This window comes from Rissa tridactyla, chromosome 3 (assembly GCF_028500815.1).
Source record: "Rissa tridactyla isolate bRisTri1 chromosome 3, bRisTri1.patW.cur.20221130, whole genome shotgun sequence".
Lineage (NCBI taxonomy): Eukaryota > Metazoa > Chordata > Aves > Charadriiformes > Laridae > Rissa > Rissa tridactyla.
In genome coordinates this window covers 107,367,521-107,386,876 of record NC_071468.1, presented here as the reverse complement: position 1 = coordinate 107,386,876, position 19,356 = coordinate 107,367,521, and the positions used below count along the sequence as shown (strand labels likewise).

The 19,356-nt window shown below is 39.4% G+C and overlaps 1 protein-coding gene across 6 annotated transcripts in view; it reads right to left on the bottom strand.

The window, feature by feature from the left end:
* TRAPPC12 (trafficking protein particle complex subunit 12) overlaps positions 1–19,356 on the bottom strand; it is a 51,787-nt gene that overhangs the window by 6,005 nt on the left and 26,426 nt on the right. For 4 of the 6 annotated variants that reach the window (XM_054194147.1, XM_054194148.1, XM_054194151.1 and 1 more), the window contains exons 6-8: positions 17,830–17,942; positions 11,317–11,389; positions 7,499–7,572 (exon numbers count right to left, since the gene is read on the bottom strand). In XM_054194147.1, coding sequence (XP_054050122.1) covers positions 7,499–7,572; positions 11,317–11,389; positions 17,830–17,942 — 260 coding nt within the window. The remainder of the gene's footprint in view (positions 1–7,498; positions 7,573–11,316; positions 11,390–17,829; positions 17,943–19,356) is intronic. The other 2 variants (XR_008465249.1, XR_008465248.1) reach the window with 1 other exon arrangement.

Here is a 19,356-nt window from a genome sequence, read left to right as displayed (position 1 = left end):
GGTAGGCACACTTGAGAAGTGTCTCACGTTTCGCGTGTATGTGTAATTTACATGCTTTAACAAACTATGCTCCGAAGCTTTGGGAACCGCTTGTGTACGTGCTCTTGTGAAAAATATCATGTGACAGAAGCTGCAATTCAGGCACATTTTCAGATGACGCACTAGCACTGCTGCCGAGGGAAACAAGACCTTTTCTATCCCTCCGTCCAAACCCGTGCTCCATTCTACCATGCTGTGTAAAAGGAGAACGAGCAGGTAATCTGAATAGAAAACTGATTTGGGGTAAAACTAAGCGAGGGGTGGGCTGGTTTTGAACGCCAGGAAGCTTTGTAAGTGACACCTCTGCCTACACCTGCCCAAAGACTGTGCTGGCCAGTGGCAGCTCTGAGATCTGCCCGCTCCAAGGTGCCGTGCAACCGTACCCCCCAGGTAACGACCAGCGACAGAGGATTAAACAACATCATGGTCCAATTTCCCACAGGAAAGAAACGCCTGTGTGACTGGCTACTGCAACCCAGCTGTTTCATGGTTAAACTGCAGAAATTCAACGATCTGGGCAGTAAATGACTTTTAAACCTGGCTACGTGGTCTTTGGCAGGCATACATGAGAAACTCTAGGCTGACTGGAAGACGCGTAGGGGATACGTTCACGGGGCACAGGACTGCACTAGCCTCAGCTATGGCATCTTGGAACAATCCAGAGCAAAAGCAGAGAAAACCTGCATTTGGTTATAAAAGCCAGGCATACGCAAAGAAAGAAGACCCCCTGTGCCGTACTAATTTGGTGCTTGCTGACAGTACTGCCCTTCAACTTAATACAAGAACTTGTAGTGGGTGTTAGGAAGCAAAAGACATCAAAGAATAATCTTTCAAAACTGCACAGGTGTCTTGGGATACTCTCTACCCTACCATTTTTCTTGGTCAAATTATAGTGCTCATTTAACTTGTCTCTAATGCGATCACAGCTACTGGCAAAGGTGCTTTTTCTTCATCTGCTGCTTAATCCGAGGAGGCAATGTGCCGCAGGCGTAATGAATTTCTTTTACTGAGGTCACACTTAAAAGGATTGAACCCTACTTGACCCATGCACCGGGTCACCATTTGGAACATACTAATTGTTTTGTACACCCAAAAAATCAGAAGTCTTTGGAATCTGATCTGTGTATGAGAGAAATTACACGTCCTGTAATAGTAGAGGCTGACTTAAACAGCCCAGGAGGCACGCTGCAGGACCTTTCTTTTGCAAACAATTTGTATACTGTGCGTATAAGAATTAATTCTGAACAGTTAATTATTAACACTTAAGAGTTTATTTATTGCAAATCTAGTATGCCATGCCACGTTCATGCTTATTATTTGCAATGGAAAGAGTTCAGAGCAAAGACAACAGGCCAATGCTGATTTATTTAGCATTCAGAACTCAAATGTGATGAAGTTTATGCTACCAAAATTTTTCATGAATTTATGACTTAGGAAAATCTCAATTTTTCACTGTAACAGCTCACACTAAAGGACTTCATTGATCATGGAGTCCCACTGTGTTAGGTAGACATAAAGAACTCGGAATAGGGACCCTCTGAACTGGCTCCTTAGAGGAACCCCAGCCATGCTGTATTAGCTATTAAAACCTGCAGGTGTGTAATCTGTAAAATCTGAAGGATTGTCCATGACAGTGAATTTTATCCCTTTAAGCCTAAAATGTGCCCACTGGAGAAATAATTTTATTGTATCAAATGCTAGCTTTTGTGCTCCATGTCTTCCATTCTGCGGTCTGAGGCTGACCTTTCCCCAGCGCTCGGTCTCACGCGCGCTCTCAGGCTTAGGCTACAGAGCCACGAGGGACGGGGGCTTTACCGTCACAGCCCCAAACTGATGTAGGAACAGAACAGCTCCCGGGAGATCATGCAGTTAAGCTGATAGAAAGGTGCTTCTGTCAGCTTAGTTTACACAGCTTAGCACGAACTAACTGCAGAAAAGTCTCGGCCAGAAGCAGCTGCAGGAGGGGGCACTGTTTGCAGTTAACGACACCACAGGCTCCCCAGGGCAGGCAGCAGCCAGCCTTGGTAGGAACAAGCAGCCAAGTCTTGGAGGCCCATACTGAGGGGGCTTCATGGACTTGGCCTCGTCAGCCAAACAAACCCTCCTCTCCTTTTGTATTCCCTATCAATTATACGGGTGTCATGAGGATGGGGGCAGACTCTTTTCAGTGGTGCCCAGTGACAGGACAAGGGGCAACGGGCACAAACTGGAACACAGGAAATTCCACCTCAACATGAGGAGGAACTTCTTAAGGGCTACGAAGATGATTAGGGGACTGGAACACCTCTCTTATGAAGAAAGGCTGAGGGATTTGGGTCTCTTCAGTCTGGGAAAAAGACGACTGAGGGGGGATCTTATCAACACTTATAAATACTTAAAGGGTGGGTGTCAGGAGGATGGGGCCAGGCTCTTTTCAGCGGTGCCCAGCAACAGGACAAGAGGTAATGGGCGCAAACCTGAACATAGGAAGTTCCATCTAAACATGAGGAGGAACTTCTTTACTTTGAGGGTGGCAGAGCACTGGAACAGGCTGCCCAGAGAGGTGGTGGAATCTCCATCTCTGGAGACATTCCAAACCCACCTGGACACGTTCCTGTGCCACCTGCTCTGGGTGACCCTGCTCTGGCAGGGGGGTTGGACTAGATGATCTCCAGAGATCTCTTCCAACCCCTACCATTCTGTGATTCTGTGATCAAGTGACTGTACATCAGCACATGCACTATAACTAGGAGTATGTCAACATTCACACCTCCTAAAATGTGAGAGCAGAGGTGAAGCATTAAGAGTCTGTGCACTGTGTTTGGGGATATGGCACCCTGTTTCCATATGACAGCACAGCACAGAGCAGCCGTGCTTATCTATCCCATGCCTTGCAGTACCTATCACAGGAATGGGACCCATTTCTTACAGGAGATGACAAGAGACTAGGTTATGTATGTCCAAACCACCCCTAAGTATAGGCAAGGATGGCCCGAGGAAGAAACGGTAAAACATTATCGCAATATCCAGGCTCACTTCTAAATAAATCAGTCTCATTTTGTAGTTACTCCAGGATTCCACAGCGAGTTTTATAAGCATTTATACTCTTTCCCCTGATACTACCAGATTTCGGGAGTATCCTACACGTGATACAGAATGATACTATTCCATGGTAAGTTATGAAAGCATCCTGTCTGACAGTTCCTTCTGAAGAAGGACACTGTAAAGTAGATGAGATTTGCTCTCATTTACTAAAGACTCTGTTTTCATTCCCAGGTTTGCTAATGTGACATCAAAAATTGTGAGAATGGTGAACAGACACCCTCCCAGAGGAGCGAAGTCATGGCTGATACAAGCTGTGGCTGTGAGGAGTAAGACGTATCAGGCACTGCCAGTAAAAAACCCAATGAGTACAGCTTGTGATCTTAAGACTTAAAGGTGGGGCTGATTTGATTTCTTTAATTTCTAAAGATTGTGAGCCTTCAGATTTTCCACACCTTCACAAAAAATCCCAAAAGAAGGAGTGAAGTTACCCAATTCAGGATGCGAATGTTGGCCTGTTGTTTTATAATTCAGTATCTCTTTTATTAAGAAAATTTGGTGCTAACATTAAATATACTCATCCAAAATAGTTCTAGTAAGCCATTGGATCTACTTGCACAAAAATGGCAAGTGGGGTTTGTTTTTCCTTTAATGCACTGTGGTATAACTGTATTTGCCTTCATGGTCACTGCATTGTCACCACCAGTGACAATATTTTAAGTACTTAAAATATTAATTATGAGATATTTAGAAATTTGCATAAAAGACCATGATGTGTAGAATGCTGACAGTAGGTGCAATAGACCTTACACACTAAAAATCAGCTTTAGTTATACAAAGTGCATAGTTCATAAATACTATATTTTGGGAAGAGAGGACAGGGATAACTCACCTTTCCTCTCTATCCAGTGCACCTGTGGAAGGGTTATGAAGGCAGAGATTCACAGTGTTACGAATCCAAAGAACAGTACTGCAGCACAGTTAGGCAAAAGACATGATGATTCACGCAGTCTTTCTCCTTTAAATCATAGAGGAACCAAAGTCCTTAGGCATCAGTCCCTTGCGTCATTAGTACAAGCTGTTACCTCCTCCTTTGCACAGTTTTAATTGTATTAGACCCAAATTAAAATCAATTCTAACGCTTTTGTTTTTACGAAGGGCAAGTTCTACAAAAGCTGAGACAGCACTGAAAGAAATCTAAAAAAGTGCAAAATGTGCCTTTAATTAGAGTGCATTTATAATATATATGGAAAGTACTTAAGTGTTTATTCCTCAGAGAGGTAAAAGTCTGGTAAGAGAATGTCAAAAACAATTTTAGCTCAGATGAAAAGAACTTAAAAAGTTTTCAAGACACTTCCATGGTGATTTAGTAAAATGACAGATGTTTTGCAATTAGGTTGTTGAAATGAAGCAAAGCACAGCCTCAGTTGCATTTTAAATGACTATTCCCTCATGCTCCTATATTCAGGGTACGCTTCCATAGTGACTTAAGGCCACAGCTCTTGTAAATGGAAGTCTACAGTGACACACGTTACGTGGTCTCCCCTTCCCTTCCTGCTGTATTTCCACCTCCTCCCTTAAGTTGCCCCTTGTTCACATGAAATGGGAAAAGCCGATACAGGTGATATGGCCGAGATCCAGCATTTCTGTGTTTTTGTCACTTGGTTAAGTCCAACAGTGGCGCACAGAAGGAAGCTAGAATACATTTAAGAAAGGTTGTACAAAGAAAGGGGAATGAAGAGGGAAAGACCACATAGTAAGACTGCCTCACACCGCTGCCGAACTGGACCATCGGTCACACAGATAACGGGACGCAGCAGTTGAACTCAGGACCTAGGAAAGATGGTCCCAGGGTAAAGGAGATGTGTGGTTCATCTCCTGTTCCACTGTAGGTTTCCTGCGCAAGTCTGGGTGAGTCACTTCGTTGCACCTCACTCACTACCTCCCAAACAATATACCCCGCCATCTCCAGAATTTAATGAGATGTTTAGCTGTCAAACTAATGAGGCTGTGTTTAAAAAGACAAAAATCATTGTGCTACATAAACAGAATTCTTTGAGTCAGGTAAGTAATGCATAAGAGAGATAACATGAAATAAACTTAATTAGAGGTGAGAATAATGGAAATAGATTTAAATAGTTATAGGCTTAACATTTCTTCAAAGTATTTTTTTTTTGTTCTTTATTAAATACTACTGAAGTTTTTCGGCCACAGAAAGAGGTTAGTAAAAATACAATAATCAATTTTTCTTTTTTATACCAATGTCGCGTAATTTTACTTTAATAAACTATTATTATTAATCTACTAATAGCATAAGCTATTCCATCCACCCAATAGTACTTGGGGATCAAACATGACCACATTGCAATATCGTAAACGTTCACTAGATGGCAGTAGACGGCACTGACTTGGAGAATGAGATCAGTTGTGGGTTGTTTTTTTTTTTAAAATTACACTTGAAATACTTGAATAAAAACAAATGCAGTTTTTAAAGTGTAGTACACAACAGCAACAAAAAATTATAGCTATGTAGAAATCTGTTCAATTAATATAATTGTTCATGAGAATTAACAAAAGTGTGTTTGAAAATTATTTGAAGAAATGATGTCATACTGACTAGAAGGCGGAGATGATGATTATAGCATTGCTGCATGTTAGAACGGTCTTAAAAATTATTACACTTATAAATAGCCAATATAATTCTTTCAGAGAGGATCTGTCACATAAGCAGAAAAGTTAACTTCATTTACTATGATTTTAACTGCAACATTACTATGTTTGAAAAATCTTTCTTAAAAACTCTCCAGTACTCCACATAGGGGTATTTCTGAAAACTGGGCAACTCACGACTACTCCGCAACCAATGCACTGAAATGCAAGTTTGACATGGAAGTAATTACGCATTAACCAGCAGTTGTGGGTAATCTCGAAGTTATTGTGGAACCATAAATTTCCGACTTAACAACTGTGAGATAGGCCCTAAATACAATTAGTCTTAAGAAGTATCTGAGCTGCAGCATTTCTGAAGTACCATCTCCAAAAGGCGATACTTAGTATTCACAAATATATTTCTATGACTAGAAGCAAATAGCGCTAAAAGGACCAAAGCAGAAGAAAGGTGCAAACTATGCATGCACGTGGATTTGTATGTACATGAGAAGAAGAACTGAAAGTGTTAAAAACAATTCACAGTCAAAAGCAAAGTAAACTTCTTGAAAAAATATATTACCAGGATTTAGGAAAATTTATGTATTGTACTTTGTTTGGGATGGCAACTTTGCTTTCCTCCACTTGCTTTTTGAAAAAGAAAAGTTCCTTAAAAACTGAACCTATGTCAAGTTTCTACTTCAAACACAAATGATTACTAATTCTTAAAAAACCTCACGGTTTAAGGGACAATTATTTCCATTCAAGAGAGAAATGTTCTGATCGCAATATCATTATAAATACAAATTTCTGTTTTCCATAATTCTCATAGAAAAGGATATTCCATTTCATGTAAAGCTGTATTTAGATAACTGGATCTTATCTAAAAAATGCATGTTTTTTGGGGTATTGTAATATTAAGAATGAAGCCCCGTTTGGGAAATAGCTTAGTAAATATCAGAGGGTCAGGTTTGGCATGACCTTGGGCAACCAAAGGGCAGGGAGCAAGGAGTGCAAATCTTGGCCCCTGAAGATTATACCGCTGACAGCTCTGCTCCGAGGCTGCTGCTGCTAATTGATTTGTGAAGTACAGCTAAACTCGGGGAAAGAGCAGTTTGCTGCAAGAATGGCAATATCTCTGTTTCCCTGACCATGGGCAGAAGTTGTTTTATTTCTGCTTCTTGAAACAAGGAGAAGCTGAGTATTGCACCAAATGGAGGACTGGTAAAAAAGTCAGGAGGAATCAAGGGCAAAAACCCAACAATGGAAGCTAGTCACTTTTGCTTTTATTCCTTTTTCTTCCGCCACTACCCACTAGTGAGGGTTTATACTTGAAAGAAGATATCTTACAATCGAGATAAGCTGACAAGGGAGGATGTATTTAGATGTTCTAGATCATATACAAAGGCTACAGTATTATTAATGCTCACAAACAGAGCAACATTCCTAGTGCACAGTTTGAAAAAGACCGAGCACGTAATTGCTTTTAATTACAGCATTTAGTTAAGTGTTTGAAAAATTCAATGTAAAAATGCAAATTCTGTATTGTTATTGCATGTTCTCCGGGATGATTTGGGGAGAAGTAAGTACAGATATGTTCCCGAAGAACATTACTGCAAATGGTTATCTATTAATAAGACATTATTAAGTCTAATTAATTCTTCACTAAGCAAAACCTCCATGTACAGTCAGGTAGTCTTCCCTTATCTATGCACCAGTAATTCTCTGGCACTTTCTCCAACATTCTATTCCGGAATATACGGTACCTCTGCAGTTGCTGCCACCCACGTACCTTCATCATTAGCAGACAGTTTGCCATGGAGTACATCACCCGGCCCAGACGTGACCTCCACAGCTGAACAGAGGCTGCAAAGTAAGAGCAGCTTGTGAATTCGCACAAATAAATTAGAGGTTCTTTCTTGCCATCAATTATTGGTCCTGTGAATTACGATTTTGAAAGATCCCCCTCATTAACACCACTGGGTTTTAGTCTAGAATTTTTAATTCTCAGCCACACGGCACCATGAGATGGAAAATTCTGCATCTCTCCGAGGGAATTGCTCAGGCGGCTCTGGGGACCATACACGATGCAACAATGCAGAGCCATCGACAGCCGCTCAGCTTGGAGCTCAGGCCAAATACTAAATGCTAAAAGAAGCCACACATTTTCCATTATCAGAACAAAAGGTGCGTAAAAAGATTCAAGTGATAATGAGCATCAGTTTAAAAACATGTAATCTACAGCATTAAATCTGACAAACTCAAAAATCAAACATAGCTAAAATGTCCTTCCAGAGCCAAAACATGCAGGGCAAGAACTGTCTGAGCCTGGGACTGTTTGTGCTTGCCTCTGGCTTAGAGATATGTTGGAAAAAATCTGCCAAGCCTGTCTGCTTTCCCCATGCTCCTGGAGCTTGCAGGCATTAAAAGCTGCAGCAGCAGATTTCTCTCTCTTGCTTTGCAGACAGACTCCTGATGTTGTAAGAGGATGGTTCACATAGATCCTTATTTTCTCTTGTGTTACAGCACCATAGATCAATGCTAGAAATATTCCTCTAATCCTCAAAAATAAACATTACGAGTATTAATGCAGTACATTTGGAAAATGAATGTATCTCAGTCAATCAGCTGTCAAGGTCACTGTAATGATTTGAAAGGGGGGGAGGAAAGAGGGAAGAGGCTATTTCAGTGAGATTGTGATAACTGAGACCACTCATTTGTATCAATAACGTAGTCTCTGATGAAAGCATGGCAGGTCACATAGATAATTCTTTCAGCACACATAAATGCCATTACGAATAAGAAGAGAGCTTGGTGAAATGTCTACGCTCCTTCCTAAAAAGAAAAACTCCTTCAATCCTCTCCAACAACACAGCAAAAAACCCCAACCCACGAATACTTCCAAATTATCTTTGTCAACAGGAGCATAATGTGGCACCCAAGACTGAACCCACTGTACCTTAAAATCATTTGTTACTCCTAGCTTTTGTTTTAGAAATTCCCCCTTGACCGCACATTCCTACTGCTATTAACAGAGAGGATGCTGTAAACCATGAGCAAGTATTTTATGCAACATTTCTCATCTTTCCTTGTGGGTATCTGCAAAACCTGGACATAATTAAATAACTCCTTTATTATTTCACTTATGTTAACCTCTCCTTTTTGCACGTGCTCATAGTTTGGTAACCACGTTCAGCTTTTTAGGACTTAGGTGACAACAAACTAAATACTGATTCCTGCAGTGGAGATATCTAGGTTTCCTGTTAACAATGCATTAGCACCACCCATGGTTCTCAAAATGGACTGCAAAGCAGACAGACCAGGTGTCTTCAGTCTGTGCTATAAACTGAACAGGAACCTGATCTGGAAATGCCGTAGCCCTGTGGGATGAGGCTTCTTTAGCACTGGCAGAAAGGCATTAAAGAAAACCTGCAAAGCAATGAACAAAATCAAAAACCCAACAGCTGATCATTGTATGTTATTGAAATGCCTGAAACCCGCTCTGCAGGTCCATGCAGCCATGCTTCCACTCCAAGCATTTGTTTCTCCTTGTTATTTATGAAGGACTCCGTACTCCACACCGCCAGTCGTTTCCATAGGAGCTCTGCGCACCGTGAAGTTGCAAAATTGGCATCTTATAGAATGCGTTACCAGGCAAGTGGTGCAATGCTAAATCTCTCTGCCTGTTGAAAAACTGGCACTGTGTTCCAGACCGGAGGAGAGGTACATGATAAGTCGACTGGTGCGTCACCTTCTTACACCAGCAATAAGGAAATTACATGCTAAGCATAATCCCTATAATGAATTAAGGCTGTCTTCACATAAAGTTAATAAGGTTTGCTTCAGCTAGTCTCACATGAAAAAAACCAAACCCATTATCAGCCTCCTGGAGCTCCAAATGCAGCGAAGAAGCAGACAGGGAGCAGACCTGGCTGACCTCCACCGACAATAGCAGTCAACACTCTCTGCAAAGGTCCCACGGGCTTTTTGGCAGTCTTAAACCTACAGGCAGCTGCACAGTAGACATATGAAGATCTCTCCAAATTTTCAGCAGCCTTGTCCCTAGGTAACTACTAGCTGCTGCTTTTCTAACTACGCCTCCTCCTGAGCTCATCTCAGCTCTAAAGCAGCAGCAGAGAGGAAAAGCAAGGAGCCAGAAACTCCGGAGTGAAACAGACTGCAGGCCGCAGGATTATGACACAGCTGGGAAAAAGTTCTTGTACCTTAAAGGGGGATAAGTGTCTTGGTTTTAAAGGGGTAAAAAGGAAAAGAATGTGAGGATAACAAGGACAAAAATGAGGGTAGAAAGGGGATAACAGGGAAAAGCAGGTAGGAGAACAGAGGCAAGAAGAATAGGTAGATAAAGGAGAAAAGAACAGAAACTGGAGTGCTGTGGATAAATCTTCAATATCAGATGATTTCTCTTAACACTTTTGAGAAGAGTAAATGTATTCATTTGGCTATATTTGCAAATGCCTTTATGATACACACTGGCTACATGTGCACTCACTTTTTTAGGACATACCTAGATGGTGTATTAAGTCAAGTACAATAACACATTAAAGCTGCTTTACCTCCAGCCAACTTGAAGATCAGGCAGGAGAGTTCAGACAGGTCTGCGCCCTTCCACGCAGACATTGTTTTAGGGAGTTGTTTACAATAATGTTTTAACTCTGTTAATAGCTCTACTCCGCCTCTTCCTGTCTCAAAGGCAGACTTTTACTTCCCACAGCCTCCAGCTGAACGTTATCCTAGAAGGAAGCTGGTAAGATTTCCTTGGACTATTAGCTGAAGCTGAAAGGTTTGTTTTCTCAGTATGATGTTTTTAACTTGCTAGGCACCATGAGTGGTTTGCATAATCCGTAACAATGCCCCAGATTTCACCTCTTGTCCAATTCTTAAGTGTACTCAAATGACCTCATTAGTATAAATTCCGTCAAAAAAACTCAAACCCCAGAATGCTTGGACAACTAATTTGCCCGGATGACCCCTTTTTAATGCAGAAATTTATCCTATACTATTGAAGTTAAACAACTAAGATAGAAGGAACAGGAAAAAAACATAATTGCATACAAAATCATGAAAATGACGACGTAGATTAGTATCATCTAAATCTTATCCTAAAAAGTGACTTAGGTAATTCAGGAGTCTAAGTACCACGCAGCTACAGTGAGACTCAGCCATCTACGTAGCCACATCCTAGGCCACTGTAGCCCTTGTATGATGGCAGTTTGATCTAAAGAATTTTAGTGGATTTCAGACATGAGGACTGAGAGGAGCCAGTCAGCCAAGGCCTAAGATGAAACATCCATCTAACCGCGACAGCAATATACTTATATATTCATCACTGAAGGATAGCACCCACGTTCATTGTTTTTTCTAAGTAGGAAAAAAAATGATTTAGTACATCGGTTTGATCAAGGGCAAAACTGTGAAATTAATTCCAGCAAATAGAAGTACAAGGTGTATCATTTTGGAGGCTGAGCAGGGTATGAGATTACAAAAATACTGTTTTAACAACTCTGGGGCACTCTTGTGAAAACTTCTGGCATACTTAGACAAGCGATAAAAACACACTGCCTGTGAAAAAAATGTTTAAAGAATACCTACCTTGTCTGTTCTCCTGTGTAATGTTAGTCATACTTCCATCTTCAGCTAAGCCTTGTTCCAAATTTTCTAATATCTGTAGCAAATTTTAAAGTAACCAACATGAGTTTAAACAGCACTATATATTAAATGCAAATTATCTACAATTGATAGTCTACATGTAAACCAATTCAGGCAGGAATGCTTCACCTAGGTACAGTTCAAAGTTACTGACTATTACCATAGCTAAATCAATTGCACAAAGGAAGAAAGCCATTGTACATTAGAAGGATGTTAGAGTTCGGGTTTATGATACTTACAGAACATTAAATGTCAGCACACTCTGGGGACATGCACATTTTGTTAAGCAAAACATGGAATATGCTTCACCAGAGAATGAACGTTAATGATCACAAAGAAAGTCAAACTGATTTTTCATAGAAAGCCACTGCCTCATGACTCCCCCCATTCCCCACCACGTGTGGGCTCTGGTTTCATCCTTTTGTCCTTAATGAAATATTCTTCTTAGTTCTTACTGCAATTTCCTTCTCAAAGTTTGGGTTTTATTGCTTCTTTTTATTTATTATAGATTTTAAATCATGTAAATTGTTGAGTAAATGAAACATTTGTTGTATTATTAGATGAACGAAAACGTATACTTAATGAAGTTTGTGTCTTAAGCACTTTTAAAATAAGTATGCAAGGTTCCATTTGAAATGCAAGTCAACTTTCCTTTTTCTAATCCCATTGCAGTTTCTCCAAATTTGTTTTCTGATTCCCACAGATCACCCCATTTTTCCTGTTACAGATTTATAACTTTGGTTGTAGAACAAAGCTTGAGATTTCCTTCAAAAAACCATTACAGGCACTTGCTCTTTAATCAGCCACAGTGGTTAGCCAATTAGGGAAATACAAGGCGCTTCCTCTTCGGAGCACCGAGCGCACTTCCGAACACAGAGCACTCAGCTTCTGTCACTGTAAGTAGTAATCGTTTTTTCCTACACCAGCAAAGCATTTAAATTGTGCTCGCTGCTTTGTAAGCAAACACTTAAAAACAACACAGGAAAACCTCCAAAGCAAAGACAGGTAGGATTAATCTGGCCTCAGACAGCGTGTTGGTGCCTTCTACAGCCAATGAGGAGCAATCGGTACCTCCAGGAAGCGAGTTCATGCTACCTAATTTAGACATCTTAAGGTGGAAGGAATTGCCCTAAGAGATGCCAAGCTCTTTTCACAGTCTACAGCGAAAGCTTGAAGTTAAGTGCCATAAATTTTGCTACAAGGAACTTAAGAGCAAGGAGAGACACATGATGAAATGACAGCAGTTACCACATGCCAGCTGAGCCAGGGGAATTTTCCCGATAAGAATTGTTAGCCTGTGACAAATTCAAGGTAATATGATTTAGCGTAAACCTTGTTCACAGAGGACTAGGCTAAGTTGCCTTACCTCAAATTCTGAGAGGCTAGGAGCGTACACCAGTAGATACTGCAGCTTAGTGGCTAGGTAGCAATTTCTGAGATCGCCGTGGCACGCCTGCGAGACTGAATCTCAGTCCCACTTTTAAAAGCAGCGTAGCCACTTAGAAATCACATAGAAACCAAAGCACCACATTTAAGTGTTAAATGCCTAGTGTGTAATGAGGCACCCTGCTAGAGAAAAAAATTTCCACTCTTATCTCCCATAAACCAAACCCACTTTATGGTCTATTTTCTGGCCAGTCTAAAACCCACAACCTTCCTCTTCCCCTGAAAAACATCTAGTGACCACTTCTCATTCCCAATAAAGCTCCAAGGTCTCACTCCTGAAATGGCCTAAACATAACAAGATGCCTTCATCAACGAGACATGCTGTCTTTTTCAAAAAGACAATGGCCCTTCTCTGAAAACACGCTCACTAAAATAACCAAAAAATTAGATATTAGCATACAATTTGAGTACTACATTAACCATTCCGTGACATTACTTGGGGATATCTAGCCATCACCTCAAGCTCAACATAATTAAAACAGAACTCAATGCTGATTTGAAGCTAATTGGTTTGTTCCCTAGATTTATCTCCTTTTGCCCTTCTTAAGTATAGGAACATTATCTGCAGTCTTTCAATATTTGGGTATTTCCCCAGTTTTCCAAGAATTGTTTAATAATAATTAATAATTTAATAATGATTCAGGTAGTTCCTCAGTGTAAGCTATCTGGGTTAGATGACATGAAATATTTAATTTTAGCAAATCCCTTCATCCCACTTTTCCACAGATGGTAAAATGTTTATTCTAGCAATACCACATGGAATAGCTCTAAACGTTGTTTGTGATATAAAGGGAAATAGGATTGAACACTTCTACCACTGACTTTAAACATCAGTTTTATGTATGACCTATGCTTTTCCTCATTTTGAATATTTATAAATACACACTCATTAGCTTTACTGGCTAGTATTATTTCACCGATTCTTCTGTTTCATTCCCTACCAATTGCCTGTATACTGTTAACCACTAACCTATGTGCGCCACCAAAGCAAAAACAATCAGTAGCTAAAAGAGGCTGAAAAGTTCATCAATTTGGAAGCGAAACAGAAGACTGGGAGATAGGAAGAGTGCGTATGGCAGGGCCAGGGAGGAACAGAGTGGTGGAACTACAGGAGGAGTAGCTGATGGACAAATGGCACGATGTATTTTTGAAAAGTGTTGCAGAGGTAAGACTTGCAGAGGCTTTGTTAGGAAGCTGGACTGTTAACCCACTTGCCACTGCTCCACCCCCCTGGTAGAAGAGCCCAGTACAGCTCTGCCACTCGAAAGATTAGGGTTAAAAAGTAAAATATGCTACACTATGAGATGTATTTCCAAGAGCTCTCCCTTGATCAGCTAGGAAGCTTAGGTACAGCGAGGAGGTGTTAGTTGAAGCATGGTTGTTGTTCTTTTCACATTCTCATCTCCAGGTAAGCGACTATTAGCATGTCCTCAGCGGCATTGGTACTAAATTGATCACACCTATGTTTCTAAAGGAATACTTGAAAAAAACAAAGCCTTTTGCCATTTAAATTGCTATTGTTACTCTTACTGCTTGGCTGTTTGGAGAGCATTTATTTCAAGGGAGACAACTCATTGAGGCAATTCATGGGAAGCCACTGAGGCTGGTTGGGAAGACCAGCAATAACACAGGGACAGTAACAGTTTCACTGGATTTCTCCCCGAAGTTATAACAGGCATTTGGCATTACAGATTATTTTTTTCCCAAATGTTGCACCTACACCCAGAGATGATTACAAATTTGCAGGAATACTGGAAAAGGTAAAAACATTATTGCCTATACAAAGAAAACAAAAATTATGGGTTTTGCACTCCGCCTCTAATGCTGCTTCAGGTACCAGAAATACGTAAGTAGATGGGGGCTGAAGAGACCGAGCTACCAAAATAGCGACAAAATAAATATGGTTAAGATGTTTAAGTCAAACGGCTAATCGGGAGTTGACAAGTGCCTGTAGAATGCGTACAACAAAAAACAAGAGGGAATTTAGCAGGTTAAAAAGAGGTATCAGATAGAAACAACACCATTACATTAAAGAAGAGAAACAAAAGAGGAGGACAAATTTCCTTATGATAAGAATGCATTAGCATTAGCCTGGAATAGCCTCCCAGGGGATGTGGCCTCAGCTCGGTAGGCTGCCTCATTAAAAACTCGAAAACAACCTTGCATTGCAGAGAGATAGACTAGGTGAGCTAATAGGTCTTTTCTCTCTTCTAGCTTTTATGACTCCAAGATCGTCTCATTTACATAATGACTATTCCTACGCCCTTCTGTAAATATGGATGACCAAAGATTATTTTCCCACTTTTTAAAATAGGGAAGTAAAACACTAGAGGCTTTTGGTTGAAAGCTCCCCAATTAATTCTGTTATAACCCAAATGGTTCCCAAGCGTCACATACAAATATTAAGACTAATGAGTGTACATCCTTTATGTTATTTTCTCGGTTATGCCACGGGTTTTCATAAGTATTATGCATTTTATTCTTGAACATTCCAGGTGAGATCAGGATTATTCAACTAATAGCATTCTATACAAAAATCAAAACACATATTATCCACAATGTTTTCAATTTATCAACCCTGACTTCAAACAGTTAAATTATCACCAATTTACAACTGTCTTTTAAAAACATATTTATCTTTACAAGCTGTCCTTCTTCACACTCCTGTTTCTATAGTTGTCTTTGAATTGCTCCAAAAGACAAGGTATTTAATTGAATGCAAACAAATGAAGTAATCTGCAATGAGGTGTCTGGAATAACTAAACAGAAATAGTCCCTTGTGAAGGATGGTACCTTTTATTTTTTTGTTCATGGTTTTCTGTGTACTGTACTTTAAAAAGGAGCATCCATCAGCACAGACAATGGCTTGTCCTGGCTACTGTATCCTGGCTCTAGTGGAAGTTGTCAGAAGCAAAGGGAGATTGTTCTTTTTCTGCCCACAATTAAACACACTAATCCAGGAGAAACTTTGCAAACTCAGACACAGGAATGCAGAGAGAAAGAGATGGCCATCCACAAACCAACAGCAAGTGCAGAGAACTCGGGACTCCTCAGAAAAGCTAGTGGAAGCCATACAGACAGACAGCCTCAAAGAAGCTTTCCCCAAGGGCACACGGGATCACACAGAATTCATAGTGACCTAGGCCGCTAGAAATTGATGGAGTGAGAACATGAGTAAACAAACCTGTTCTTCAAGAACTTAGCAGGCAGGGAAATACATATATATTAACTTGTAAATCTCCTTTATTTCCACTCATCTTCTCTAGCATATCCAGTTTCCCTTATTTAAACAAATAATCAGCCTCATTCATGTTCAAACAAAATCTTGTATTATAGTTTGAAAGTTTCCTTGGTACACAGGGCATGCTCTAAGGATATGCACTTCAAGGAAAAGCATGCAGCAGAGCCACCTCAAGGTTGTGGATGACTTTAAGGTCTTATAATAAAGAAAGGGGTGGGAGGAGCAAATTTCCTTTTCTTTCATTCCTCTATTGACTAATAATCTTTAATCTGTGGAGAATCATGGCTGATCACACTGTAACTAAGATATGGTGATTTCAATAATCAGCCAGATGCTTGGTGAACACCCCACTCAGCAGTCACTTCCTTGCTCACATTCATACAATTTTCTCTCTCTGTTACAAGATAAAGGAACTTAGAAACCGGTTAAGTTTTAGTGGCACCTTCATGACTGAGAGGAGACAACGCAGCACTTAATACCAGATCACATAAAACCAAGATATGAAACAGCCGTTCTGCTGCAGACTGGGTTAGGCAAATGTCAGTAGCACTGTGAAATCCTGTAATGGAGGAGTATGACATTTCCTAGAAGAAAAAAATTACTTCCAATGGAGGACTACTGATGGAAAAGGCTGGAGAGAACAGCCTGCCAGTAACATTGTTAGATGAGATGGTCACGAACACATAACAGCGTTCATGAAGTGCTAAAAAGTAGCACTTCTTGGCCAAATTGGATAGATCTCTCAACTGTTTCCAAATCAATTCTTTCCAACTCTATAACAAATACCACATTCATCTCTCATTAGCTAAACCTTTCATCTTTTTCCCTTATAATACAAAGGACTGATTTGGTTTTACTCTAAACATTTGGTGATCCTAGTCACTACTGTGCTAGAAGCAAGCTGATTTTATATATGTAAGGCCGTTATAGCTACACAATTGGCAATTATCAAATCCCTTCACTTCTGCTACCCACATTATTTTTAGGAGTAAATATAGGAAACTTCCATGGGATACTAAAAATAAACATTAATCACATCTATTTATCTTACAGTTTTGAACTTCCAAGTGTCGTAGATAAAACAATAATGTTGCATTTCTTCTAGAGTTTACCACATTGCAACATTCATAGTCACTGTTACATTAGACTACTTGGGAAAGATTTCTGTAAAAAAAATTTAAGGATGAATGATTAACCGTCAGGGTATTTGGTTTAGTGAATAAGGTTAGTGGTCACACCACCATCATTCTAATTTCAGCACTGACAAATCCCATGTTACAATTTAGGCCATAATTTTGTATTATAGCACTTGACAAATCAAAACAAAAACCCCAAACCAAACTCAGCAGGTTGTATTTATATTCCCAAATGACTGTTGTTTCCAAAACCAGCTATTCAGACTATTTCTGAAGGATCAAGACTATTTTTGAAGGATCAAGATCATTAACAACTGTGTTTTGAGCTAGCTGGACACAGCTGAGTGAGGGAAGAAAGTTTTCCTAAATTGTCCCTAAACACATCTGCTTACTGTCCTCCATGCCTCGTCTGGCAAAAACACAAAAGCAAGAGAACTATGTTGCCCTCTCTTCTATTCATTTTAGTCAGAGCTATCAGAGAGGAGAGGCACTTAATTACTTCTATTACTGAGTTCCTTATTTGTATGAAGATGGAGTAAAAAATGTCATCATTGAAACTCAATGTTCTTTGTAAGGACAATAAAATATATTTCTTAAACATTAAGAAATGTTAGTGCACAGAGAAGCTGTTACCTTGGCGCAGATTATCTTCATACTATGCAGTCTGTCAAGTGATTCCTGAGGATTACCTAGGTACTGAGGAAGTTCAGCATGTAAAATCCGCATAGAGAAAGGAACCATGGAACCTAGAAACATAATTAATTTTATCAAATGTGTTTGCTATAATGATCAGTTTGTGATTTGCCTACATCAGACCAAATATTTCTCACTCATGTATATGACACAAAGTCCATTTTACCTTCGTATATTTTTCTTCTCGTGATGAAATACATGAAAGATGAGAAAATGGCAAACTTTTTCTTAGCTGTAACACGTAATTTATTGTAAAATGTTTTAAACAGGTAAAGACATAGGTAACTACAATCAAGAAGGCAAGAAAAAGGTGCACCCAATCCAAATTTTCAAAACTAAGTCATACATGGAAATACAATGTTTCATTAAAGATGTTTATAAACTAATTAAAAAGGAGGATTTAAAAAAATGGAAGTTTACTCAAGTTGCAGCTACGACATTACTCCAAACATTTAATGATTATGCATATTTTATAACCAATGCAGAAGTAATAAGGTGAAATTATTGGCCTTAAAAGTATGCTTGTGAAAAAGTTATATAACCAGGGTATGCAAAACCACTTCTATGTAATCCTTTTCTAAATAAAGTTGATACGAAGGGCCCTCATATTACAGAAAAAAATAAGAACAGAAAACCAACATGAGTCAAAAGAAATAAAAAAATGGTATAATGAAGAACAAACATAAAATTACTATAATAGACACACTAAATCTAAAAATATATCAAGTCCTCTGGGACATGAAAATATATGACAAAATATTTTGTTTCTATTTTCTATCAATATCCATAAGTTTGTGTAAAGGTCTGAGTCCATTATGCTGAGCAAAGGCCATTCCATTGCTCTAAAGATGACTTTTAGTCTGAGTTTTACTTCATTAATGTTAGCTCTTCCCCAAGAGTAACTAAATGACTCTATACTGTGAGATTGACCCTTCATAAAGATGGTGTATTTGTGTATTTTCTAGTTTACTGAAAACATCAAAGAATAGGGAAAGATCTTAAGCAATATTTGGGAAGAAAAAAAAATCTCTTCCTTTGCACATCAGTTTACTTTTATCTTTATTATTATTACAATATTTACTAAAGACCCAATCCTCTAAGTTTATGAGAATCCTGGCTGACTTCAAGGGCATTTTCAGGAGCTCTAAGGAATCGTAGTGTGTGCAATATCTTCAAAAAGTTACCTAAACATCTTGAAAAGTTACCTGAAAAGCTAACTGCCTATCCTGATACATAGATAATAATACTGAACATAAACTAGATGCTACTATTTAAAAAAAAAAAAAAATCAGAATTAGCATAACGGGGAAATAGACCTTGAAAAATACAGTGCTACAGTTCTAATATTTGAACATAACGCATTTGCTTGCTTTAGACATACTCTAAGGGGATTTCCCTCTCAAGTCATCTCTTGCCTCATCTTTTCTCAAAAACAGGACTCGGGAGCTTTTTAGAAAGATTTTTGCA